Raw genomic sequence first — 27,609 nt, forward strand, 5'->3', positions numbered from 1 at the left:
CTCCGTCCTTAAGCAGTATATTTCTATCTTAAAGGTACTCCCTTTATGGCTTCCAAATTGAAGTAGGCCCACAAAATATATACCACATTCATTTCACCTTCATGGACTCTAGTAGCAAGGCCAGGAAGCCACCCTGTCCTCCAGAGTAGATCTCTCTCCTCAGTGCTATCACTTTCTGGCCCATGCCACTTTCTAGCTGTGTCATAGCGCGTTAGGCACATCTCTTCTTCTCTACCAACAGATGAAGAGGATCATCCTAAAGAGAATAAACATTATTTTGTATCTTACACTGACACTTGTTCATCTTAGGTGCCCAAAACATGATGGTTTAGTGAATAAATGAATAAATGAATTGAAGCTTTTGAGCCTGGAAAAAGGACATACAATTCCTCCTTGAAACTCCAAAGGAAAACTAAGAAAATTGCAAGATAGTAAAAACAAACAAATAAAACCCAAAGACATGTATTTAGGTATCTAGAGTCTTTTAAAAACTAGCTGCCGCATTAGCAAAATTATTAGTATTAGCATTTCAAAAATATCAGGGGGAAAAAAAGGCCTCCTACTATTGCTTTCATTCAAAATTGAACTTTCATCACTTACTAGTGTGGAAAATATCTTCTCTTCAATTGTAAGTTGCCAGTTTAGGAAGATAGGAAAAAGAAATAAAAGTTATAGGGATTAGAATGGAAGAAACAAACTTGTCATTACTTACCAATGATATGACTACCCACATGGAAAATTCAAAGGAAACTATGTCCAAAGCATTAAAATTAATAAGGGGACTTAGCAAGATGGCTGGATACAGGATTAATATACAAAAGTTAATTGTAATCTTATATGCCAGTATCAAAAAGTTAGAAAATGCAACTTAAAATGCCTATTCTTTAGAAGTTAACATTAATAACATGAAAAAACAAGTCATAAACTGCAAAGAAGATATTTTCCCTACCAGTTAACTGCTAAAACGATTACTTCCTAGAATACTGTTTTAACTACAAAAAATCAAGTAACAGCCCAATAAAAAATGAATGCTAAAATGAGGGGGTGAAAGTTTAAGCAGAAACAGAATAACTGGATAACCTCAAAAAAACCTTCCCCCAAATCTAAGAATTACAAGGGGAAAACAGTCAAGTTAGGAATTCTGGCAGGTACTTCCTTAGCCAAGTGGTCAAAGTTAACATCACCAGTAATACACAGTGACATCATGTACTCCCTGATATGACGCACACTGCCTCTGTGGTATCCCTCCCAATGATGCCTAATCTCAGTCTAATCATGAGAAAATGTTAGACAAACCCAAGCTGAGAAACATTCTACAAAATCACTGACCAGTACTCCTCGAAAGTGTCAAGGTCATGAAAGACAAGGCTGACAAATTGTCACAAACTGGAACAACTGCAGCAACATGACAGCTAACTGCAATGTAGGACTCTGGACCAGTTTCTCAAATAGAAAAAGGATGTAAGTGGAAAAACTTGTAAGATTTGAGTAAGTTCTACACTTTTATTTAATAGTATCATACCAAGATTAATTTCTTGGTTTTCATAAATATTCTATGGTAATATAAGATGTCAACATAAGGAGAAGCTGGCTAAAGGTATACAGGAACTCTCTGTATCATTTTGCAATTTCTGAAAATTTATCTAAACAAAAACTTAACTGTGGAAAAAAATGTAAAAGATACGAAGACATTTTCCAGAAAACATAATGACCATAAATATAAGAAAAGATGCTCAATCTCATTAGTAATTGGGAAAATATAAATTAACATCACAAGATACCATTTTACACCCACTTGAATGGCAAAAATGGAAGAGTCTAACTATACCCAGTGTTGATAAGAATGTGAAGCAACAGAAACTCTTACATACTACTGGTAGAACTAAAAACAGGCACAGCTACTTTGCAAAATGGTGTGGCTATAAAGTTGTAAAGCTTAACATGTACATATGTGTGATGCATTAATTTTACTCTTAAGTAAAGTCTAGTTAGTAAGTTAAGTAAGTCTAGTTAAGTAGAGTTTAGTTAGTAAGCACTAGAATGTTCATAGGAGCATTATTTCTAATAGCAAAACTTTAGTTCAACCCAAATATCCACTGATAGATAAATAAACTGTGGTATATTTCAAGAGATGGAAATGTTATGAATTAAAATGAATGAAATATATAAATATATTTTAGAAACAATGTTAAATGAAAAAAGCAAGTCACAGAAGAATATATGTAGCATGGTATTTTTTGTAAGGTTGAGAAACAAGCAAAACTAATACTTTTAGGGATAATAAATACGGGTAAAGTATAAAGAAAAGCACATTTTGATTAGCATGTTTGAGAAAGTAGTTACCTCTTGGGGAAAAAAACTAGCAGTTAGGCTAGAGAGGAACACAGGGTGCTTCAACAATACTGTGGTCTATTTCTTAATCTGGGTGGTGAGTTCACGGGTTGGTTTTATTGTCAGTATTCAAAAATTACATAAGTGTGGGCGCCTGGGTGGCTCAGATGGTTAAGCGTCTGCCTTCGGCTCAGGTCATGATCCCGGTGTCCTGGGATCGAGTCCCGCATGGGGCTCCCTGCTCCTTCGGAGCCTGCTTCTCCCTCTGCCTCTCTCTCTCTGTCTCTCATGAATAAATAAATAAAATCTTTAAAAAAAATTATGTGTTACATATATACTTTTATCTGTGAAACATACTTTGCAATGAATGTTAACAAATATTTTAAAAACAATATTTTAGACAAATATAAACCAAACCCTTAATAGTGATTATTTCTGGGGGTGAAATTTTAGAAGTTTTTTTACTTTCAGTGGTACATGTTTTAAATAATTTTAATGGTAAATATATAATATGTACGTATTTCAAAAAATTAAAAATTTTTCCTAATTTTGATAATAAATAGTTTTGAGATTGAGAGCTTTCTTCATTAATTTATAATGATTACCTCCTCAATATTTCTCACTCACCAGAATTCCTCCACAAATACGGTTCCCATTCACAATCAATGACATTACAACTGGGTCCTACTGTAGAGTCAATGCGGACAGTGCTGAAACAACATTCCTAACTTCCTGTAGTTAATAGGTAGGGCGTGTGTGTGTGTGTGTGTGTGTGTGTGTGTGTGTGTGTGTGTGTGTGAATATTTTATATAACTAGGTCCGGGTCATGTATAAGTGAAAAACTTATTGAGGGAAAGGACCAGCTACAGATATAAGAAATTAAGCAAAAGAGTCCCTCAAATTGGCTTCTTTGCCTCAGAGAAAATAGGAACACTTAACAGTCAAAATTAGCGTTCAAAACCATCCATCCTCCTGTCTCCACCACATATTGTTATAAAGTTTTAGCCTTAAAACTAGGCCATCCACAGGAGGACAGACATACATTCTTGTAGTGATTATCACTCAAACAAATGCTCTCACGCATATTGGTTCATGCTGGAAACTGCATGCAAACAGGTACAATGGTATCAGATCCTTGAGAACCTGCAAGTGGAGGACAATCCATCATCAACTGCACCTGGAGCCCAGAAGTTGTGTTAACAACACACAGTAAAGAAGAAGTGGGGCAACTACAACATGCCTTTGGCTGTATATGTTACATATTATTTTCTATAACGAGGAGGAGAGAACACATCAGTTTCCCTTTTTCTGCCTCATTAGCATGACAAAGCAGGAAGCAGCACGTAAGGAATGGGGATGTTAGGAAAAGTGGGCAGATCAATGAAAACAGCAGAATGTGGAAAAGAAAAAAGGCTCAACAATACTGCATGATTTTAGGGAAGGCCTTGAAGATTGAGACAGAAGAGCCAAATGTTGATGTGAAGGCGGAAAGAGGTGGACAAAAGCGTTTAAGGACTATAAGAGAAGGCTGATGGTAGCTCGGGTCTCTCATACTTTGAAATAGCATTTTCAGAAGATGCACGAGAAATTGTGGATGAAGCTGACAACCACGGAGGAAGTGTTCATGATTGCCCAAAGCTCAAGGGAAAGAACAGTTTGATGACCAAAGCCTGGCTCAGGACCATTCTCCTCCATCCCTTTTACTTTTGCTCTGCTTTGACCAGAATGCTCTCAATGCTGAAGACCTAGCTTTTCCCAAAGCTGATCCTTAGAGGCCACCAGGTGGAGCCCAACAGTCACACACAAAAAAAGAGTCCCCTCCTCAGCCTGATTTGCTTTTTGTCAATCAGCCAGCTAAAGCCATACCCTCTGAAAAGGACTTATAAAGTCTAAGTTTCAAGTTCAGAGGATTATATAACTCAGCCTCTTCTTCAGAGGAGTCTTCAGATAAGGAACATACTCTTGATAAGGTGAAGTATTCCTTCTGCACAGAGGGAACGATTGGAGAGAGCTATTTTTCGATTTGCTAATCTTGTAGGCTATGCCTCAATAAAACGAATTTCTTCTGTTTCTTCTACCATCCCAGTTCCCATCTCATTCTCCTACCAGATACAAGTTAATATAATTTAATGACCACCTCCCCAATTCATGGCTACCTCCTAAGAAATTCAGTATCTATCAAAACTGAATGGAATAGTAAAAGTATAGTATTTGCTCCCAACAGTCAACAACTATTTCTAATTGTCTCATAAATGGCACCTGATGGGTCAAAGCTGGGAGATGAAGACACCACAACAGACAACGCCCCCCTCCCCCCACACACCGACCAACCACTTCCCTCCTTTACCACAATCCCTTCATCTCACCCAGTCACCTTTCCCCAGTGGAAGCTACTGTCCTTTGCTCTCATTAAAATGAGCAGCACTGTGACCCCTTCTCTATTTCTCATTTCAACAGCCTCCCATTAAGCCTAGACAACCCCACGTTCAACCCAAAATTTCTCAATCCTGCTATACCTGCACTGACCTAATTATTTTTCCTCCTCCCTATCCCTTAAAGCTACCAAAGTTTGCCAGAGCAAATAATATAAATATGTTTACTTGCTCTAGGTCAAATCACGTTACATATCTTCAGATAGTCTAAAGTGTTGCCAAGACACACTGTCATGGTCCTTACAGGAGCTCCTATAAAACTTTTCCATTTTTTTTCAAGATTTATCCTTCCATATTCAAGAAGAAGAAACCATGACAAATCCAGGAGAAAGTGACCACGGTATCTCCATGTTCATGACCTCCTGGAAGGGAAGGCTGTGACTATAAACTCTGGACTTTATGATAGCAGATTTCACAAAGGTCTAAGAAAATATAGGCATGAATTTCACTGTAAGAGCTTCTAAAGGGAAAGATGATTTAAGAGGATCGGGAAGCTCTTAAAACTGTAAATCTGATTACATAATTACAAATCATTCCAGTGAGGAAACCAATGTGGCTTTTTAAGTATCCTGGACAAGAGTCTCGTACTAAATAGGAAAAGTACTAAATATGTTGTGATGTATAACAAGCAGCAGTGATCCCTAAGAGCCAGAAAGGGTTCACTGCGAACAGATTACCTTTAGGTTTTTGCTAGTACTACAGAACTAAGATTCATGCAAATGTGGCAGATATGACGTACAGAGGTAACCAAGGCTGAACTGAGATCTTTCATGACAGCTTGAAGAACAAGATGAAAAATAACTTTCTAACACCCAAAGGTCTCCGGTACTTTAACAGTCTTTGGTCTCCCCTTAGGGGGAGGCACCAAAGTTCCAGTAGGGCTGCCCGAGAAGCAATGCTTACATGGAAGGGGACACTGAGTATCCCTGTCCTAAAGGAACTCATGGCCAAGTAGATGACTGGCACAAGCAATTACAATACAAACAGGCCAGAGCTATGATAATGGTAGTATTGCAAACGATGGGAGCACCCAGGAGGGAGGACTCAGGGAACATTTTTCAAGTGGACAAAGGAGTTAAGTTTAAAAGTTGAGTATTTCACTAAACAAACAGCAGGGAGCAGAGAAATCCACTGCTGGGAAAGCAAGTGTAGTGTGCAAACGTCTGGAACTACAAACACACACAGTCAGCTGGGAAACGGCAAGCGATGAGGCATAAGAAAGGGAAAGGTAGGAGCTGAGGCCGCTTGCAGTGCTTCAGGGTGAAATGCCACCGTTGTCTCCCCAACACTCAAGTCAGAGACCTGCAAGTTCACCTGAGGTTCTGTCCTTCTCCTTCATGCCCCATTTCTTTTTTTTTTAATTTTTTATTGTTATGTTAATCACCATATATTACATCATTAGTTTTTGATGTAGTGTTCCATGATTCATTGTTTGTGCATAACACCCAGTGTTCATGCCCCATTTCTAATTGGTCATCACCTCTGAGAGAATTCACCTTCCTCAGCCTCTCTGAATCTTTTCATTCCTTTTGCTTCCTTCGCTGCAATTCATTTACTTCGGGTTCTCCAGATCGCGTCTGTGCTAATGCAACAGCCTGTTATCACGGCTTGCTTTCAGTCCTGTCCCCTGCCGTTCACTCTGGACTCTCCGTCTGAGTGATCTTTCAGCAAAGAGGCTTCCGTTTTCTCAGAAACAATCCTAGATTTCTCCCTTCACCCATGTCCTCTAAACTTCCACAAAACTACTTTATTCCTATGGAAGAACTTACAACATTCTGCTTCATACTACAGCTAGAGCTTAAGAGACAAGCCATTTGGTCTGTCTGCTTTATCCACACTCGTTCCCAGAGACTCAAGTCCCACAAACCCTGCTGATTGGGCAGTGGGCATGGGACCTTGGACCACTACCTCTGGTTAAAACTACTGATCAGGGCAAATAACTGTCTCAAGCTAGACCAATAAGATTTTCTACCCTAGAAATTCTGTATTGTGATCTAGACTTCAGTATGTGACCTGCAGAGGACAGGCAGTGCCATTTTGGGGCCACGTACACTTTTGAGCAGGCAGGCGGCTACTGTGTAGAGCAATGTAGAATAATACAGCTCATGTGCAGAAAGGGGTACAGAAAAGATACCAGGTAGGTGGTTGGACTTGCCAGGATTGTCAAGAGAGAAGCTGTGATTCTTTTGCCAACTTGTTAGTTCTGAGATCCTCATGAGGCCTGCCTCCATTTCCTGCCCTGGGGTTTAGGAGAACCACCAGTTTCTTATATTAATTTCCATTTTTATTTTTTTAAATTTTTTATTGTTATGTTAATCACCATACAGTACATCATTAGTTTTTGATGTAGTGTTCCATGATTCATTGTTTGTGTATAACACCCAGTGCTCCATGGAGAACATGCCCTCTTTAATACCCATCACCAGGCTAACCCATCCTCCCTCCCCACTCCCCTCTAGAACCCTCAGTTTGTTTTTCAGAGTCCATCATCTCTCATGGTTCCTCTCCCCCTCTGACTTGCCCCCCCCTTCATTCTTCCCCTCCTGCTATCTTTTTTTTTTTTAACATATATCGCATTGTTTGTTTCAGAGGTACAGATCTGTGATTCAACAGTCTTGCACAATTCACAGCGCTCACCATAGCACATACCCTCCCCAATGTCTATCACCCAGCCACCCCATCCCTCCCACCCCCCAGCACTCCAGCAACCCTCAGTTTGTTTCCTGAGATTAAGAATTCCTCATATCAGTGAGGTCATATGATACATGTCTTTCTCTGATTGACTTATTTCGCTCAGGATAACACCCTCCGGTTCCATCCACGTCATTGCAAATGGCAAGATCTCATTCCTTTTGATGGCTGCATAATATTCCATTGTATATATACATATACCACATCTTCTTTATCCATTCATCTGTCGATGGACATCTTGGCTCTTTCCACAGTTTGGCCATTGTGGACATTGCTGCTATAAACATCGGGGTGCACGTACCCCTTTGGATCCCTACATTTATATCTTTGGGGTGAATACCCAGTATCCACTTTTATTTAAATTAGCTCAAACAGGATTCCATTTCTTAGAATCAAATTAATCCTGTGACATTTACGTACAAATCCTTCTGTGTTAGGCTATAATTTCTTTGAATAAAGAAACCATACCTGTTTACCTTTGTACTTCTCACATAATATAGCAGAGTGACTTACACATAGTTGATCAATGCCTGTCTCATGAACTGAATTTAACTACAGAAGAAGTAAATGATCTTGGGCTTGAATAATTAGTAGCAATTACAAAGACAGAAGAAGTTCAAAACTTTTTAAGAGCAGAGTGTAGGGGCAGGGAAGAAATTCAGAAGGAAGCCACTTTGGGTTACTAACCTCAGCCTTTGGGCAGAATTTCTGGGGAAGTTGACCACAAACATTCACACCCACAGCAAGCACCACCTTTACATTCCTGGTCCAAACCTGGCAAGATGAGAGAGGAAGCCCAGGCAGTCCTAGCACGGCATGTTCTGATTGGCAAACAGTGACCTCAGTGCCTAAAGATCAGTAACTGATAGCCAGAACAAAATGGCAAGGCGAGCCCCAACAGGCTCAACAGCTGCAGCCCACACCCCTCAGGAGAGAGACGCCATCTGAGAACTTCATCAGGAGAGCCTGCCATATTTTATTTCTTTCTTCAAATAAATTTTCTCTTCTTCACAAAGATCTTAAAAGGCATATTTCCATAAATGACAACTTTTGCTGTCTCTATACTAAGAAGGTAGAGAAAAATTTAGTAGTGTTTCCATGCAAGTATAAGAATCTTCAAATATTTTTATTTTGAGAAGTACACAATTAATATATGGCCATTATTTTAAAAATGTTCTTTCTTACAAATATCCTTGCTGCTTCAAAGGCTTGACTCCTTTTTCAACTATTGTTGTAATTTACCCACAAGGAAAAGAGTTCTTAATGAAGTAATGGCTCAGCTGTGAAAAAGGAACCTTTAAGACCATTCCAGCAATAAGAGAAACTCACATCATGACGATTTCTTGACTACACCCTTACAACTTGACGACTAAGGAAGTAGTCCAATCAAGTATACACAATGGGATAAGACAAAGGCAGATAAAAGACAAGGCTGGATTTCCTGCTTTGATGTGAAAGTCTTCCCTTTTCACTGCCAAGCAGAGTGTGGCAGGCACAATCAACAGGGGCCAGGTGGCACGGCCATTATCAGGCCTTTGGAGCTGATGGTGAGAAACTGGCAAGCCTCAGAGAAGGACTATGTAGGACTCAAGGGATTGACGTCACTTTTGGATAACGAGTTAGCCTTAAAAATAATGATATTGCAATCACTTAACTTGAGAGCAAAAAAGAAAGTAGAATTGTTCCTGAGCGGCTCCGAGATCATATATATCACACTGATCTTCACATCACTGAAAAAGTGGCACAGGACAGTGTTTCTTAAATGGCATGAGGTATAACACACAGATTTGATTTAGCTTACTTTGCTAGGCACAAGAGGCTAAGTATAGAACAAATCCGATAAAAGCAATACATTGTGGCCATCCATTCAGTGTTGCTACTCATAACCACAGGACATTCCCATAAGGGCCCATCCTGTACATGTCCGATGACCAGCCAGCAAGTCACCAAACTGGCTTAAAAGTGTCAGAATAAACTTTTCTAGCTTGTATACCTTTATTTTCATTTTGTGTGATGCATAAACCAGACACCATCTTAAAGGGCTAAAAATATAGCTAAAACTTACTATTGCCTTTCTTTCAAAATGAATACAATTGTAAGAAGAAAAAAGATACAGCTTTTGATCAAACAGCTGGGTCCAGGAATTTCTTCAGATCAAAATGAACTGGCTATCCATGATGCTCTGTGACTACATAATCTATATTTAAGTTAAACTGGTTTCTGACACCTTCCATAAAAATATGGTACCCTTTCCTACTTACAGTCAGGTAATTTAATTTTTAACATCATAAGTAAAACCTATGAAAGATCAATACCAAAAAAGCACATCATTAAAATATACTTTCATATTTATATTTTTTTGCAAAATAATAAATTTATTACATATGATTGGCAGATAGTTGTTGCTGATATATTATTCTCTCAATGTTTGCGGAAAATTTCAAAATAAAAAATTTTATACACCATACAATACACCGCGCAATCACAGGGGTCCTTGAAGATCTCCAAACATTTTTTGAGCTGACTTTCACCTGCGAGACCTGGTCCCAGCCTTGAAGCTGCGAGAGGGTAAGTTTGCCACCCAAGGGGGCTGGAATTTTCCCAGCCGTAAGGAAGAGATTTTACTTGAGATGAGAGGCCTTCTCTAAAGGGAGTGATAAAGCCCCTGAAAGCAGAAAGGAGAGGAGACAGGGCAGAGGGGGCTGGGGCTGAATCAGAGGGTCTCCGGGGGGAGGACGAAGAGCCCTCTCTAACACCAGCATTCCTCTGTGCTCACCATCAGGGGAAGGACTGCCCTATAACAGCAGTGTGTAGCTCTGAAGAAAGAACTCTCTTCTAGCAATTTCTAGAACCTGAAGAGGGGGCCCAGCACGACCCTCGAATGGATCCTGGAGCACCCAGGATGCCAGGGAGGTACTTGCCCTTGGGCTAACGAGAAGTCCTGGCTAATGGTCCCAGGACCTGGAAGGTACCGGTAAGGTTGTTTTGCAGGGACAGCCCTTGACTAAGACAGCTGGGCCCGCACAACCACACTGGAATTGGTCACACGGGCTCCACAGTGACCAGCCCAGAACTGTGTGTCCTGGCCCCAGTGTTTGAAAGACACAAAGTGGACACCCATCTTGATGTTGGAGAACACGTGGGTGACCTGAAAGCAGACATTGTTGTTCCACTGCTGGATGGGAACGGGCATAGCACAGAATTTATCCAGGACAGTCTGGCTGGCATCAGTCAGACACAAATCTCAATCCTGCCACTATCTAGCAGCTGTGGCCACAAATCCTCCTCCCCCAGGTCCAAGACCTGCTTTTTGTCTTTTTGTGACAACAGCTGAAAGACACCAAACAGGTCTGCGAGGGGGTCCCAGGACCACTGACCAGTTTATCTCCACCACCCAGCCACTTCCACCGTCCTGCTTCATATTTATATTTTAAAGCATGAGAGACTGGAGTCCCCTGAAATGCCTGGAATTTTGCATATTTTAACACTAGCATCTGAAAGGAAGAGTCTGATTGTTTGATACAATAAATCCTTCGCAGTTCACAAGTACAAACAGGGTTCAGGACATAATGGGAAATAAGTAGAGATTCACAATGTGCTTATGTTTTAGGCCCCAAACTAAAAACAAACAAAAAAAGGTGATTTTTTTTTTTTTCTGGCAATTCAAGGAATTCTACTGGTGACCAAAGTGGTAGTTAAGAACAATTTCTGAAAACCAGGACCCAAATATGCCAAGTACCCATGTTTCAATAAAGAAATAATTATTAAAATACACAAAAGAGTTTACCAAAAGGCCACTAAAATAAGTTCTGTCTGGACTCTGTGGTTTTTCCTGCCAAAGATCACCTACCCCAGAGCAAAATTGCTGTCCTCCTTCCAGTCCACGATGCGGCAGATGAACAGTGTGTTGGTATAATCTTTAGGCCGGGTCACAAAGTCCTGGGGACAGTCCTTGAGAGGCACATAAATTCTAGGCACTCGGTGGTCCGAGGGAGAAAACAAGGCATATTTCCTAAACAGTTCACTGTTCTTATCAGCCAAAAGTTTGAGAAAGCCAGTTGCTGCCCTGGAATGTTTTTTCTCCAAGATGTAAACCACCTGAAAACACCAAAGATATAGTCAAATGTTGTTTACCTATAGGACTGGATAACAGTTAGAAGTCAGCAAGATACTATTTGGTCAACTAGCTGGGCCCAGCAGTTTTTCTAGGTCCAGAGGAAGTGCCTCTCAGTGATGCTCTATGACTAAGTAATACGTATATATATATTTTAAAAAATTTTATTTATTTGACAGAGAGAGACACAGCGTGAGAGGGAACACAAGCAGGGGGAGTGGGAGAGGGAGAAGCAGGCTTCCCGCAGAGCAGGGAGCCCGATGAGGGGCTCGATCCCAGGACCCTGGGATCATGACCTGAGCCGAAGGCAGATGCTTAACGACTGAGCCACCCAGGAGCCCCTAATGCGTATATTTTTTTAAAGATTTTATTTATTTATTTGGCAGAGAGAGAGAGACAGCACAAGCAGGGGTTGCGGCAGAGGGAGAGGGAGAAGCAGGCTCCCCGCCGAGCAGAGAGCCCAATGCCAGGTGCGATGCAGGGCTCGATCCCAGCAGCCTGGGATCATGACCTGAGCCAAAGGCAGATGCTCAACCGGCTGAGCCACCCACGTGCCCCACTAAGTAATGCATATTTAAGTTGCAACAACTCAGTATCCAGTGAGCATATCTATCTAAGGAAAACCATGCAATACAGGATTAATTAGATGAAAGTGCTTTTATAACTAAGATCTATGTCTTAAGGACATATGTAAGACTCTGGCAGGGAAGTATGGTTCCAAGTATTTGCTCTGCATTACATTTTCCTCACATGAACAACACAACAGTTGCTTTTTTAAAAATGTTATTAAATATAAGTAAGGAATTGGTCTTTATTATGCCTTTAAAAGCTGGAAACCAGGGTGCCTGGGTGACTCAGTTGGTTGGGGATCCGACTCTTGATTTCAGCTCAGGTCACGATCTCAGGGTTGAGACTGAGCCCCATGTGGGGCTCTACACTGGGTGTGGAGCCTGCCTAAGATTCTCTCCCTCCTCCCACCCCCCCACCGCCACTCACTCTCTTTCTTTCCCTCTCTAAAAACAAAAACAAAAAGGCTGGAAACCTTATCACCTTCCTTCTTTCCAACATTAAATCCACTCTCTCATTTCACTAGGCAAAGACTGAGGCCCCCACACCACTTACAAGGACGTACTACTTCCACCAAGAGAGAAGCATTCTTGAAGAAAGTGAATCCCCTCGCCCACCCTGGGAAATGTTTCTTCCTGAACTGTTTCCCTTTCCCACTGCAGACAGTCTGCACTTTGATGCCTTCACTGGAATTACTTGTCAGCATTGCACGTTGATCCCTGAGCAAACGTTCAGACTGCTGGTGAGCTGGCTGCCGCTCCTGTTCGTGTCTCTGACTCCATGTGGGGCTTCAGCCTGTCTACCGAGAACCTCCAACCAGTCAGCGTGCCTTTCCTCTGCCCCAGGGACACCTGTCCTCTCAGCAAATCTCAGGCCCATGATAGGCTCTACGTTCTCCTGACCCTTCCTTCCTCCTTGGAAAACACCATTCTGTTTTGAGCAAGCTGCTGTGCCCTCTGTCAGGAATCCTTGACCCCGTCCTCACATGTGCTTGTCTGTCCCAGGCCCTTTGGACAGAGGCTGCTCCTTCTCCACACGCAGCCCCTGAATGAGGTGTCTGTGTTTTCCTGTGCTGTCACATCCAGACCATTTACTCTTCCAGCCTCGTGCATATGTCTGCAACTGTCTATAGTTCAGGCTGTCCCCTTCTTGTTACTGTCATCCGTGGACCTCCTAGCTTACTGCAGAGGAACTAGTAACCAGTAACTGGCTTATTTCCAAGTGAATGACTCAGCCACTATCTTGCCCTTACAGTCCCTGTACCTCTTCAATGCCGGTGGCATTCCATTCCCTTTTGGCAACTCATCCTCACGGCCACCACTCAGCATCCTCAGGTCCAATCCTGATCATCTCAGACTGACCCGTCGTCCAGCTCCCTTAATCTCCTGTGCCCCCTCCATGGCTTCTTCACCACATCAAGACTACCAGCACCTTGATCCCAGCCTGCTCTCCGTGCTGCCTGCTACTTCTTAGGCCTGAATCCTTTCCTACTCCAGAGGGTCATCATGTTCCATCACTTCTAGTCCTCTCGCCTCTGTCATCAAATGCTTCACCTCTCCTGCCCTTCCACTGCACCCACCCTAAAAAATCCTCAATTCTGGGACAGTTCACCCACTGCTATTCTCCAACCTCAAACACAAGCTATGGAGTCCATCAGAAGAGAATTACAATGATGCAGATGGAAGATGGACACCATCACACATTGGTGTTAAATAATCATTGCTCTGACCTCAAAATCTCTAAGGTATTTTTAACCTGTTCCCAATCAGCACAATCTATAAGCCCCACTCTCTTGATGATCCTCTCCTTCTAGGACTCCAATTATCTGAATGCTGGATCATTTTATTGCCCCACAACCTCCTAAAGCTCTGTTCACTTTTTCTAGTCTATTTTCTCTCTGTTCAGATTGGGCAAATTCTACTGATCTGTTCTCAAGTTAACTAATTCTATGCTGAGTCACCTCTACTACTGAGCCCCTCCTGCAAGTATTTTATTTCTGTTATTGTACTTTTTTAGTTCTATAATTTCCACTTGGTTCTTTGTTTATAACTTCTATTTCTTTGCTGAGATTTTTCTATTTTCTCATTTGTTTTGAGAGAATTTTTAATTGCTTGTTGAAGCATATTTATGATGGCTGATTTAAAATAACTGTCAGGTAACTGCACCATCTTGGTGTTGGCATCAGTTAGTTGTCTCTCCTCACTCAAGTGATGATGTCCTGGTCCTTGGTATAATGAATGATTTTCTATTGTATCCTGGACCTTTTGTCTATTATGTTAGAGATTCAAGGTCTTACTAAAATCTTTTCTTTTAGGAGGCGGGTCACCCTATCTTGTTTTAGCACAGAGGTCCTGAACTACTTTTGTGGGGGCTCTAGTTCCAGTGACAATTTCACTTGGAGAGACTGTGCAGTAGTATTTTGATATTTGGTTGACATGGAACCACTGGGGCTCCAGCTGGTCTCTGCCGGTACTGCCTGAGGGGGTGAAAAGAACTTTCTCAAGGCTGGCCAGCTGGTCTCTCTAGTATGGATTAGAAACAGATCCATGTCCATGCAAGGACAAAGAAACTTCCCATTTAAGGTTTTCAGTTGTGGTAGGACTCCGGTGCTACCTGACTGCCCAGTGTCTCTGGGTGGGAAAGCAGTGTCTCAGACCCACGAGGAAAAAGGTTTCCTGGATCACATACCTGCTGTGGCAGGATCCTCCTTACTGGCATTCCCCAGTCATCTACTACCTCTGGGGGAGTAGAGAGGAGTCCCTAACTCACTTGCCTTCCTCTCTTCACCCTCCAGAATTCTCTTATGGTTGCTTCCTGTTATTTTCCAGGGTTTATAGTTGTACTAGTAGGAAAGAGCAAGGAGGAATGAGTCTATGCCATCTTGTCTGAACTAGAAGTCCTTGCTTCTTGCTTTAACATCTGACAGCATGAGAAGTGTATGAAGCAGCTTGACATTACCTGTGATTCATACATTAGTTGTAGTAGAAATGACTTGATCACAGCGTAAGTTTTGCATACAAGTGCTGCTTTGCCTTGTGATTTTAGATTGAATTCACTAAGAAACTACCCAAAAACCCCAAACAAACCCAGCAAGAGAGAGGGTACCATTGCGGGGGCAGTAGCAAACTGCAGAACACAAGTTCCACCTACAGAGGGTTGCCTGTACTCAGCTCTGACTCAAGTCATTTAAGAATGTGGCCCAGTGTTGCCATATGTTTTGTTTAGTCAAGAGAAGCCAGAAGTCTCTCTCTCTCTTTTTTTTTTAATAAGCTACTTAGTCAAAACTTTTAAATGCTGCACAGGTCACACAAAACACCAGTTTGTAAGCCAGATCTAGCCCCCAGGCTTTCCATTCATTACAATCTCCTAGCATGCTGCCTGGTATATGGGCATACGGTTAGTATTCAAAATGCTTATTAAAATAACTGGATAGGCAGTTGAGGGTAACATGTATGTAATATAATTTAGAAATTCCTCGTGTCAATATGCAGGAGGTACTGTCCTAACCCACTTGCTAGATTGAGGCGGCAACCCTACCACCTCATGCTGAGCATGCTGAAGGATGCCTCTGGGAGAGCAAGCTTCATACTTATTACTGCCTATTGAACCACTTCTTCTACCAGGAGCTACCTGCATAGCAGGGTCAGCCGCGTTTGATCCCATATCTGAATATGCCACTAGTATATGTAATTGAAAAATAAAATTGAAATATGCAAACTAACAGACAGGATGCAAAAGCAATTTTTTGTGTCTACAATAACCAAATACTTGGGGAAAACTAAAAAAGACATTAAAAACTTACTTTTGAATTAGATATGGACGTGACAACAATAAAAAAAGTTGAAGCAAAAAACTAAGAATCTAGAAGGAGTCTGCATTAGTGTTGCTTCACGTGGTGCCTAAATTCTCACTCCACTTTACATAACCCAAACTGGAAATCAAGGATGTCACATTACGAGTGTGGTTTAAGCAGAAAAAGATAATGCAGAACTTCAATAAACATACCCACACACAAAGAAAAGGCTGCGGGCCTTCATCCAAACACAGGCAAATCAACATATATGTATGTCTTTAAACTTATACAAATTATTAGCTTTTTATGACTCCTTGCTTCCACTGACTTTTCTGATTAACTGACCAACTACAGTCCTAACTGAACTGCATGAGATACCCCTGACAGGTGGCTCAGGTGACAGTCATTTGGACATGTGTAAAGTGGGCAATGTGGGCAATGACCTTTGCTGATCTTTGCAGCGATTTCTCTGGTAAAGCTCTTGAGTCCTGTGACATGGAGGTGCTCTCATCCTTTGTAACTGGAGCATCAGCATCCTCTTTTCCTAAAATAAGAAGAGAAGAAAAAGAGAGGAGGAATCAGGTGCATATCTACTAGGCATATAGGCTCATAGGATTTTTTTTTTTTTAAGATTTAATTTTTTTTTAGAAAGAGAGAGAGCACACCCGTGCGAGTGTGTGAGCTTGAGTGGGGGGAGGGGCAGAGGGAAAGAATCTTCAAGCAGACTCCCCGCTGAGCAGGGACCCAACACGGGTCTCTGTCTCCCTACCCAAGAGATCCTAACCTGAGCCAAAACCAAGAGTCAGACTGAGCCACCCAGGCTCCCGGTGGGATTTTTAAGTTCAGAGCACCATTTACCCTAAACTACACACTTTACAGAAAAGGAAACCCAGGCCCACAGTAGTTAAGAGACTTAGCTAAGGTCAATCACATCACCAACTTCCATTAATGCTCATGTTCAGCAGGCCACATTTGATCTATTTAATGTTACTCAAATGTTAAGTGTCATACAAGTGGAGAGCATCAAACTGCTGAACTGAGCTCAATGAGCTAGGTGTCAAAATGCCAAACATACTAGATGTGAAATATTGCCCCAGCCCACAGCGAAGAACAGAGATAGGTTAATTTATTATGCACATCTGCTGAAATCAAAATAAATGTTAACTTTTAAAGGTACTTTGGTACCAGCCATAACAAACAAAATGGTGGAAAATAGATTATATTTATTAAATAAATAAATAAAAAAGCCAACCCCGATTTTCCTGGCTTTTCTCAGTGACATTATATAAAGAGTATTTAAAGTCTTTAAATGTTTAATTTCCTTTCTTAAGAAACTTATAAAATGGACATTCACCCAAGAAACTGAAACCACATCTCCCCAATAAAGAGGGAGTTAGGCTCTGTACCAGAAGTATTAAAACGACTCATGAACAAATGCAGCAAATTATACACTTCTGAACATTTAATATTTTCTATTTTCATGTGTTACTTTAGAGTTCTCCCACAGAATATTCTTATCCAACTATACTGGAGTTTCTGGATTCTAGGGGTCACAACAAATTCATGTGGGCCCCACTCCAGATAGCTAAGAGAGACTTGTACTTATCATCATTTAGACATTACCAAGGCCAAAATAAATAAAAAAAAATCCTTTTCAGCCTCTTAGCAAAAGCTTAGCTTAAGGCCAAGTTTTACCATTCTGGGCGTACTCTGGAAACACTGACATGATCTGACCTACTGGGGCTTAAGAATGATCAACTGTTTGCTTTTCCATCTAGGCTGAAATATGCCTAACATAGTGCCCACTGAAAGGAGAATTCTCACTGTTTTCCAAAAACAAAAAAACAAATGAAAACTTTCCCATTGTTGATCACCCTGTCCCTCAGTAAAAGAAGATATCCATCTTTTATTTTAGACCATAGTTCAGGATTCCAAGATCATTAGATGCTTCCAGAACATCTTTTATACTCTGGGGGAGAAAAAAAAAAACCACACAAGTTGTTGATCTGCTCCATAACATATCTTGCCAATGCGTTCTGCAGAACAAGTTCATTCAGAAAAGATTAGGAGGCTGGAAATACCACGAACCAGTACACTCTAGCTAGATATCTGCTAGCTGAACTTTCAGTCTCGAGAGCTGGCAATCAAGGGGGTTTTCTAAGGCAGCCCAAATCCCGGGCATGTAACCTTCTATCACAGTCACTGATGGTTCCAACTTAAAATGACTATTGCTTTAGATCCCATCCCAACAACAAGCAAGTCTTCTGTTCCGAAGGTTATGCCAGGTTGCATCAGTTGCATCAAAGAAAGAAGGCTAGCCATGGAAGCGAGCCCAATTGTGATTTTCAGATATCACACCTGCACATGACCTTTTCAAGTTCTGTGTCCACAAGGATATCCTGACAGAAACAAAGCTTTGTTCAAAGATGCATTCCAATAAATTAAACTGAAGCTTTTAGCCCTGCAGGTGAGTATCATAGATACATTCAATGAAGGTGAAGAAATGCAATGCCAGGTTAGAAAGGTGAATCACCTTCATAGGTTTCCAACAACTACGTCTTGCTACACTAATAGCAAAGTTGTCAGTTTGATGAGAGATCTACCACACTGTTTAATCATGAGATTCTTCATTTATTCATTTATTCCGTGTGTATTTATTGAGCAATGGGCACTAAGGATTCAGTGAATAAAAGAAATATGGTTCCATCCCTTACACAACATATACTTTAATGTGCAAGTGATATTCAATAAACCACCACTCAATAAACATAAAGTTATAAATTGTGATGAAGGCTAAGGAGGAAAGAACAGTTCTAAGGAGGAAGAGTTTTCTCAATATACAATTTAGAATAAGAGGTCAGGAAAAGAGGCCCTGCAGGGAAGTGCCATTTAAGCTGACGCCCAAGGATGGTGTGTTCAGGAGTGAAGAAGGGGACAGAAGACCCCAGGTGGGAAATGGCACTTGGGAAGGGGCAGAGGTGAGAGGTTCTTGGCACAAACGTGGGAAAGAAAGAAACCATGCAGCCAGAGCATAGTGAGCATAAGAACAGGCACGACAAGGGATAAGGATGAGAGGTAATAGGAGTCAAGTCAGCTGGGGTCTTCTAGGATTTACGCATCCTAAACTGAAACCTAAATACAAGGGGAAGCTGGCTAAGGATTTTGTGCATGAAAGTGACACTGCCCGAGGAGAGGTTCAAACAGGTGAAGAGCGGAGGGAGGGAGGCCAGCGAGGAGCTACCGCAGCAGTCCAGACATGCGAGGATCATGCTATGATGCAGGCCCTGCAGATGGAATGAAAAGGATTAACCTAAGACATATCGTGGAGTTGAGCTAATAGATTTTGGTGGTGATCAGATAGGAGAGCTTATGGATCATGAGCTATGAGAAGGGAAGGGTGATTTCCAGCTTTCTGACATCTGCAGCTAGGTCGATAGAGGCATCTTTATTGGCTCAAAAAAGACTAGAGGAGGAGGTGAAAACCACGAGTTCTACTTCAGAGGTGTTTCTATTTGATGCTCTTGAGTAAGCAATTCAATAGAAAGGTCTGGAACTCAAAAAGAGAGGTCTGGGCTGTGGCTTTAAACACAGTCTTATGTTGAGTCCTTCCATATTTATGGGGAGAAGAGATTCAAACCCAAGTGTGTTCCACTACTAAGTCCAGAAAGCTCTTCCACTGCTACGTGGCTCCAGGAATTAGTGTTATGTTGTCACTGTTAGGAAGATAAGAAAACTGCACTGTGGGAGTGACCTGGGCTTGAAGGACGTATAGATGCGAGAGAAATGAGAAAGTGAAAGGGCACTGCAGGTAAAGGCCCCGAGTTGTGAAAGGGCCTGACGTGGTAAAGGACTCGCAAGAGGTTTACTGCAGCCACTAACGGGCTGAGGATAAAGGGCTGGGTAAGAAGGGTCTAGGGTGGGGAGACGAACAAGGCTGGTGGAAAGGTCCTGCGGCAGACATTCTAGTGACTGCCCAAGATCTAGTCTCTTCTTTCCTGGCAACAAGAACTCCCAATTCTTAGCTGGGTAAACTATTTAAAAGACTACATTTTTCAGCTTTCTTGCAACTACGGATAGCCTATATGTCTAAGTTTTAGCCAATAAAATGCAGGTTAAAGTATTGTAAGTGACTTCCAGGAAGTGTCCTTACAAGATGGAGGCCCAGCCTTCCCTCTTTCTTCCTTCTTGCTGGTTGGAATGTTGATGTGACAGCTGGACCTCAAGCACTCATCTTGGTCCCAGAGGCCACAGGACAAGGGTGTTTTCTATGCTGCAGAGCAGCACAACAGAATGAGCTTAAGACTGTGGAACTACTCTCTGAGCCCTGGCCTGCCTTACCTCTGGTCTTCTTTTTATGTAAGATAGAAATAGATTTCTTTCTTATTTACGCCACTGATATTTTAGGATTTAACTCCATTCTCTCTCTCTCTCTCTCTTTTTTTTTAAGAGATAAGGAACATTTTTTATTTTATTTATTTACTGGACAGAGAGAGAGAGCCAGAGAGGGAACACAAGCAGAGGGAGTGGGAGAGAGAGAGACAGAAAGAGAAGCAAGCCTCCCGCTGAGCAGGGAACCCAATGCGGGGCTTGATCCCAGGACCCCAGGATCGCAACTTGAGCCAAAGGCAGATGCTTAACGACTGAGCCAACCAGGCGTCCAGGATTTAACTCCATTCTCAACAGAACATACTTTCTAACATATGGTCCAGACCATGAAACTGACAAGCCTGGACACCATCCTATAAGGCATTTTAATGGTAAGGAACACATAGCTCTCAGGACTATGAATTTGGAAGCAACATTGAATGGAAAGACAATAGTAGCAAAGATCTTAGAAAGTTGGGAGCTGGGATTGCAGTCTAGATGAGACACAATCAGAATCTGAATTAGATAGTGGCAGTGAGAGCAAAGAGAGGCAAAATTGGAGAGATGTGTCTGAGAAGGATGATGCTAAGTGTATTTCTATCACTATGGATAATCTGATATATGAAAAATGCACTTAAAGGAGCTTTTGATTGAATATCAGGAAAAATGGCTTGACAGAGCAATAAAACTCCATGGTGAAATTACTAGAACAGGGCAGGCTGGGAGTCCTCATAAGGGTAGAGGGTATGCGTCCCCACGGCCTTCGGTTTTGCCATACTGAAGGCAGAGGTGGCCCGTGCACTCTGTGGTCCCTTCTAGTTCAAAAGATTCTAGAAACTGGTGACTACCAAAGTTCTTCATCTAAAAGAGAGAATTTTCTAAGAAACAGATACACTACTAATATAAGCAACTATTCATTATATCCCCCAGTACATACTCTAGGAAGAAAAGTCGAGTGGAATCCTAATCTCTTTCTACAGATTGTCTAAACACTTAAAAAGTAAAATGCCATGGTTTGGTAGGGTTGGTATGGCCACTTACATCTATCAAGTGCAAACTCAACACCTGATTTTGGTAAGAAAAATGATTCTGGGGACGCCTGGATGGCTCAGTCGGTGAAGCATCTGACTTCAGCTCAGGTTATGATCTCAGGGTCCTGGGATAGAGCCCTGTGTGGAGCTCCTCACTCAGCAGGGAGTCTGCTTGTCTCTCTCACCTCTCCCTCTGCTCCTCTCCCCATTCATGCTCTGTCTCTCTCTCTCTCAAATAAATAAATAAAATCTTAAAAAAAAAAGAAAAAGAAAAATGATCCTGATTTGGTCCTCTCATATATAAACAATGGACGGACAAGTTTGATGATTCTTAACACTTCACACATCAAAAGGTTTTCAGATGATTGGACTGCGACGCCAAGTCGGGGCAATGTGAAGAAAAACACAAGGAATTGGGCAAAGGAGTATCAATCTATCCAATTATACAAGTGACATTCCAGAAAGGGAGAGGAACATGTACAAAGGCACACACTTGAGAATAAATGGGAGAAGGAGGAAGGTTCTATGTGTCTAATCAAGTTGAAGGCCTTATACGACATGCTGGAGTATGTATATTATAGAAATAGAAAGCTATTGAAAATTTCGAGAATAACATGATCAGAATTATATTTGGTGAATGGTTAGTCTGTTGCTCCTATGAAGAGAATCTTTTTCTCTAGCTGCTTTTATGATTTTCTCTTTGCTTTTGATTTTCTGTAGTTACATCTTGATGTACCTAAGTTAGGATTTTTTTTTTTTTTAATTCTCCTTGCAATCATTGGTCGTCTTAAATCTGTAGTTTGGTATCTCAGCTGTTATGGAAAATTTCAGCCATTACCCTTAAATTTCATTTTGCTTATTTTTTCACTCATCTCCTTCTAGGACTTTAACTTATTTAGACCCTCTTCCTCTGTGTTTTCTATTTGTCTATCCATGCTATACTCTGGATAATTTTTTCTTACTGTCTTCCAGTTTATTAATTTTTTCTTCAGCTTTATCCGATCTTCTGTTAAATTCATCCACTGAGGCATGTTTCTTTAAACTATGTCACCAAATATACTACATTTTTCCTCATCCACTGAGTTAATTTCATTAAAGTTATGTTTATTTCTAGAATTTTTATTTGGTTCCTTTTTCAATTTGCTTTGTCACATGTCATAGTTTCCTATTCTTTGCAGATATGTTCAAGCTTATCTTTTATTTCTTTAAATACAATAGTTTTTTGTTTTTTTACAGATGCCATTATCTGATGATGTTTATGAAGGGCTGTTTCTATCATTTGTGGTTGTTGATGGTTCTTGCCATTGCAGTATGGTTTCCTTGGGTGCCTGGCTATATTTTGCGCTGGTCAATAATTTGAGGCCTGGGTTGAAGAATTTCCACTTGGTTTTGCCAGGTACCTGGAGGCATACCAGCCCTTTGGCCAAATTTAAGAACTGAGATCCCTGGGTCGACCCAGTGAGCTTGAACCTAGGCCATAATTCCACATGAGCTCTGGTACATTTCAGGTCTATCTTACCCACATGGTGTAGCCCTTTGGCGTCCTAGCTTCTTGTGAGACACCAGCTGCTTTGTTTCTGTCCCCCACTACTGCTGGTCAAATGTGCAATATTGCCTGAATTCTCCATTCCAGTTTTAACCTGGTAATGCTTGTCAACTCTTTAATGCTTGAAGTTCTGGGTCCTTTTTTTTTTTTTTTTTACTTTATGCAAATATTTTTAGTTGTCTCAGTGGGCAGTAGTGTGTCTGAATAATAGCCCACCATTACCATTAACAGAAAGTCCCTGGGATTTATATTTTACAAATATTTTTCAGGTGGCGCTGTACAGCATACTTAGGGAGAGTGACAGGGTGAGAACAGGGCAGGGGACAGTGACAATCTGTGCAGGAAACACAACAGGGAGACGGTAAGGAAGCCACCGTGATGGTGCCCAGTGTTACATAAGGCAAATGCATGAGGAATAGAAAGAAGAGGCAGGTACTCTCACATTTATTTTTCTCAGCAACCCCAGGAAGGAAGTATTACTATTTTGATTTTTAGAGAATAGCAATCAGCCATTCGTAGAGGTAAAGTAACTTATCCCAGGGTTCATCCAAGGAGATGGTTAGTAGAGGGGGCATCAGGACCCCGCATGACTCCAAGTCCAAACACAACAGCATGATGAGATCTGGAAGAAAGATAGGTATGTGTGGGTGGGTTCCAATGAGGAGGAGGGTTGCCAAAAAGTTCGTTTTGGTTTTTGTTTTTTTTTTTTTAAGATTTTATTTATTTGACAGACAGAGAGAGCACACGTAGGTAGGGCAGCAGGCAGAGGGAGAGGAAGAAGCAGGCTCCTTGCCGAGCAGAGAGCCTGACACGGGGCTCGATCCCAGAACCCTGGGATTATGACCTGAGCCGAAGGCAGACGCTTAACTGACTGAGCCACCCAGGTGCCCCGCCAAAAATTTTGTAATTCAGTTACAGACATTGAAAATTTTTAAATTTTACAAGATGCCAGGTAATAAACAGCTCTCGATGTAATTTCACTGCTTCCACCCATAGGCATGAGAGAGTAATTAAAAGCATGAACTTTGAAGTCACAAGACCTAAATTCAAACCTCAGTCCTGTGACCCTGAACCATGTGGCTTTGAACAAGTTACACCTTCTCTGTGAACTTCCTCCCTAGTAGATCTGGAATTGTTTATATGATTTATATTTACAGGTAGTACCCTGGCACAAAACACAATAACAAAAACTGTTAGATACTATTAATATTGTTGTTGTTGATATCATTATCATTAATATTATTATTATTTAATTAGCTCTTGCAGTGCGTTCTGAGGGAATACAACCCTGTCATCCTGGGCACAACTGACTGGACATGATTGGTGTACAGGACGATGGCAACATTATAAAATGGATCACATTTCCTCCTCTGTAAAATTGAACCAATCTTTTTTTTTTTTTTAAAGATTTTATTTATTTATTTGACAGAGAGACACAGCGAGAGAGGGAACACAAGCAGGGGGAGTGGGAGAGGGGAGAAGCAGGCCTCCCGTGGAGCAGGGAGCCCGATGCGGGGCTCGATCCCAGGACCCTGGGATCATGACCCGAGCCGAAGGCAGACACTTAACGACTGAGCCACCCAGGCGCCCCTAAAATTTAACCAATCTTATAGGGTTAATGGGAAAGTTAAAATTAATGTGTGTAAAAGTGCTATAGTGGCTAGAACACAGTAAGCACTCAATGACTGCTATATAATGTATATTTAAATTACTCATTACTTTTCTGTATGCTTGGTGCCTTCTGTGTGAAGGAGAAACAAGAGCTGGTGCTATATAGGTAGGCAGAGGCCAGGTCAACATTAGGAAGTTTGGATTTATCCCAAAAGCAATGAAGAGCTATAGAAGAAAGTAGGCAGAGACTAACATAACTTATGCTTTAAGAAGCTCACACTGGTTGCTGTGTTGGGAGTAGATTTAGGAGAAGTGAGACTAGAGACAGAAAAGCCAGTAAGAGGGGCGCCTGGGTGGCTCAGTCAGTTAAGCATCTGCCTTCGGCTCAGGTCATCATCCCAGGGTCCCGGAATGGAGCCCCACGTCGGGCTCCCTGCTGAGCAGGGAGCCTGCTTCTCCCTCTCCTTCTGCCCCTCTCCCCTGCTCATTCTCTCTCTCAAATAAATAAAACCTTTTAAAAAGAACAAAAGAAAGAAAAGCCAGTTAACAGGTTACTGCAATAAATCATACTAGAGAGGTACTTAAAAGGCAAGACTGACAAGATTATTTGGATGCTAATGGGAGGGAAAAGAGGGAGATCATCCGGGTAGAGTAAAGAAAATGGAAAACTGCTTCAATTCCTTAAACAGAAGTTTTCAAAGTAGAGTCCCTGACCAGCAGCAACAGCATCACCTGGGAACTCTCGGAAGTGCAAGTTCTCAGGCCCCACCCCAGATCCAGGGACTCAGGACCTCTGGGGGTGGGGCCCACAGTCTATTGGAACAAGCTCCCCAGGGGGTTCTGATTCTGACTCACACTAAAGTGTGAGAGCCACACTACAGACAAATGGGCAGTGAGCCACCACAGGAAGAGCATCTTCAGGCAACCAGGAGGCGATATAAGTTCTGTTAGGACTTAGTGAATTTGAGGTGATCTGATGCTTAAGAGAGATCTGGGCTGGTGACAGAAATGAGGGTGTCACCTGTGTACAGAGGGCAAATGGATGAGTGGACTGGCCTCCTCATAGATGGTTTCGAATTACAAGAGTCAAAGCAGGGAGAAACACTAATAGCTAAGAAAGCAGAAGCAGAAAAGCCTACAAGGAAACTGAAGTACAGACAGGGAGGTAGGAGAAAAACCAGGCTAACGTGGGGTGAGAAAAGCAAAAAAACAAAAACAAACACAAACAAACCAAAAAAAAAAAACCCACAAAAACCCAAATAAAACAAAAAACAAGCATTTTGACATGGTCAGCAGAGTGGCCTTAGTAATAACAAGGTCACCGGCAACCCTAATGAGTGAGACTCATTTGAAAGAAGGAAACACAGTGAGGTCAGAATGCTGTGTGTGGGGAACAGGATGAAAGGTAAACGGGGAGATGAGGGTGTGGACCAGGCTCCGGAAGTCCGACTGTGCAGGACTGGAATAATACAGGGTGGTAGCTGTAGGGGTGCAGAGAAATCACGACATGGTTGTTGTTACTTTATTTTTTTAAGATAAGGGAGTCTTGGTCATGGTTCATTGCTGATGGGAAAGAACCACTAAGGAAGGTGTGGTTGAAGAGGACACAATGAGGACTGGGAGGGGGCCCTGGGCAGGAAGGGATGGGATCAGAAATCCAGGGGTAAAGATTAGCCTCAGGCAGAAGGACAAAGATGCCACCTTCTCTGTATGAAAATAAATGGAGGAGGGGATGAGTCTAGACACAAGTCATTTGTGAGTGCGGTGGCTGAAAGTTGAGGGGGACCCTGTGGGGTGTGGAAGAGCAGCTTTTCTCTGAAACATACAAGCCAAACTCATCTGTTGAGAAGTGCTAGAAGAGGACACCCACTACATTCCAAGCTAGGAACCACAATTCCAGGGGAGGATCAAATGCGAATGGCATCTCCAAACAGTGGCCCTGAACGTGCCAGGTTCTGTGCTCTGTGCATTCAAGATAAAAACTAGTAACTAGCTATTGAGCACCTACTGCACACGTCTGGCACTGTGTTAGGTGATTTACATACACTACCACATTTAGTATTCTCCAATAATCTAATGAGGTAGGCAGGTATTATCATTCCAATTATCCAGTAATAGAGATAGGAGAAATGAGGCTCACAAAGATCAAATAACAGGCTTGCCCATGGGTACCAGTCTCATGAATGCTGGCACCTCATGCTCTTCCCATGATGCCACACAACCTTCAGGATCCTAACAGGCTTGATGGAAGTGAGAATGGAAAAGAAAACATGATTTCTGAGAGATCTGCCTGAGTGATAAGATAATGAGAGAAGTCAATCAACTCTGTTTGGGGCAAATTTTGAGTTTGGGATGACAATGGAATACAAGTATGATAATGTCCTCTACCCAAGCTGGAGATATAGCTCTACATCTCAGGGTAGAGGTTGGGAACATCAATTATATAACAATGTGTGAGAATAGACAGATGGGTCAGATGGGTAGAGACTGGGGAAAGAAGGACTTGACATAAGAAGAGAACAGGATGAATAGATGAATGTGAATGAAAAGAGTTAATACTCAAGCATTCAGAGGAAAAACCCCTATGCTACCAATTTTTCTATATTGTTCTAATCTGCATACTCATTGTGGCAGGGTTTGGTCACCCTCCTCACCAGGCTGACCATGACCATGCAGCGATGCCTTCAGGTTCCTGAGCTGGAGCCAAAACCGAGGTGGTGTGGCTTTCAGGCCCAACTTGAGTTTCTCCCAGAGTCATCTTCTCAGATGGGGCTCTGCACTGATTCCCATTCCCAGCTGTTAACTGTATTAATTACATCATCAACATTCTCCTGCTTTTCTCCGAGCACTCTCTGCTCCAAATCTTTCTCTTGCCCAGGAGAAACCACTTTTAAAGTTCTCTCTACTAAAGCTTTAATTGGCTTTTAGCTTCATGGCTCCCCAAAGACCCAAAATGTAGGCACACAATGTAGCTGGCTTTAACTTACTAATTCTGCATCTTTCCCAGCAGACGGATGATTCCTCCAAGTTTAAGGTGAATTTCATCTGAGTTTTTCTTAAAGGGCCCAACCTTTACATCTTATTATGATGTGATTATTTCAACACCAGAACAGTGTTTACTAAAATCA

At 41.8% G+C, this 27,609-nt stretch overlaps 1 protein-coding gene across 8 annotated transcripts in view; it reads right to left on the reverse strand.

Moving 5' to 3' along the window:
- The window catches only part of DIS3L2 (DIS3 like 3'-5' exoribonuclease 2), a 346,332-nt gene that overhangs the window by 177,853 nt on the left and 140,870 nt on the right, over positions 1 to 27,609 (reverse strand). For all 8 annotated transcript variants that reach the window (XM_073877261.1, XM_025889524.2, XM_025889509.2 and 5 more), the window contains exons 7-8: positions 16,372 to 16,472; positions 11,305 to 11,552 (exon numbers count right to left, since the gene is read on the reverse strand). In XM_073877261.1, coding sequence (XP_073733362.1) covers positions 11,305 to 11,552; positions 16,372 to 16,472 — 349 coding nt within the window. The remainder of the gene's footprint in view (positions 1 to 11,304; positions 11,553 to 16,371; positions 16,473 to 27,609) is intronic.

The sequence above is a fragment of the Callorhinus ursinus genome, unplaced genomic scaffold, assembly GCF_003265705.2.
Source record: "Callorhinus ursinus isolate GAN/ISIS: 27379988/994484 unplaced genomic scaffold, GSC_fseal_2.0 scaffold2, whole genome shotgun sequence".
Classification (NCBI taxonomy): domain Eukaryota; kingdom Metazoa; phylum Chordata; class Mammalia; order Carnivora; family Otariidae; genus Callorhinus; species Callorhinus ursinus.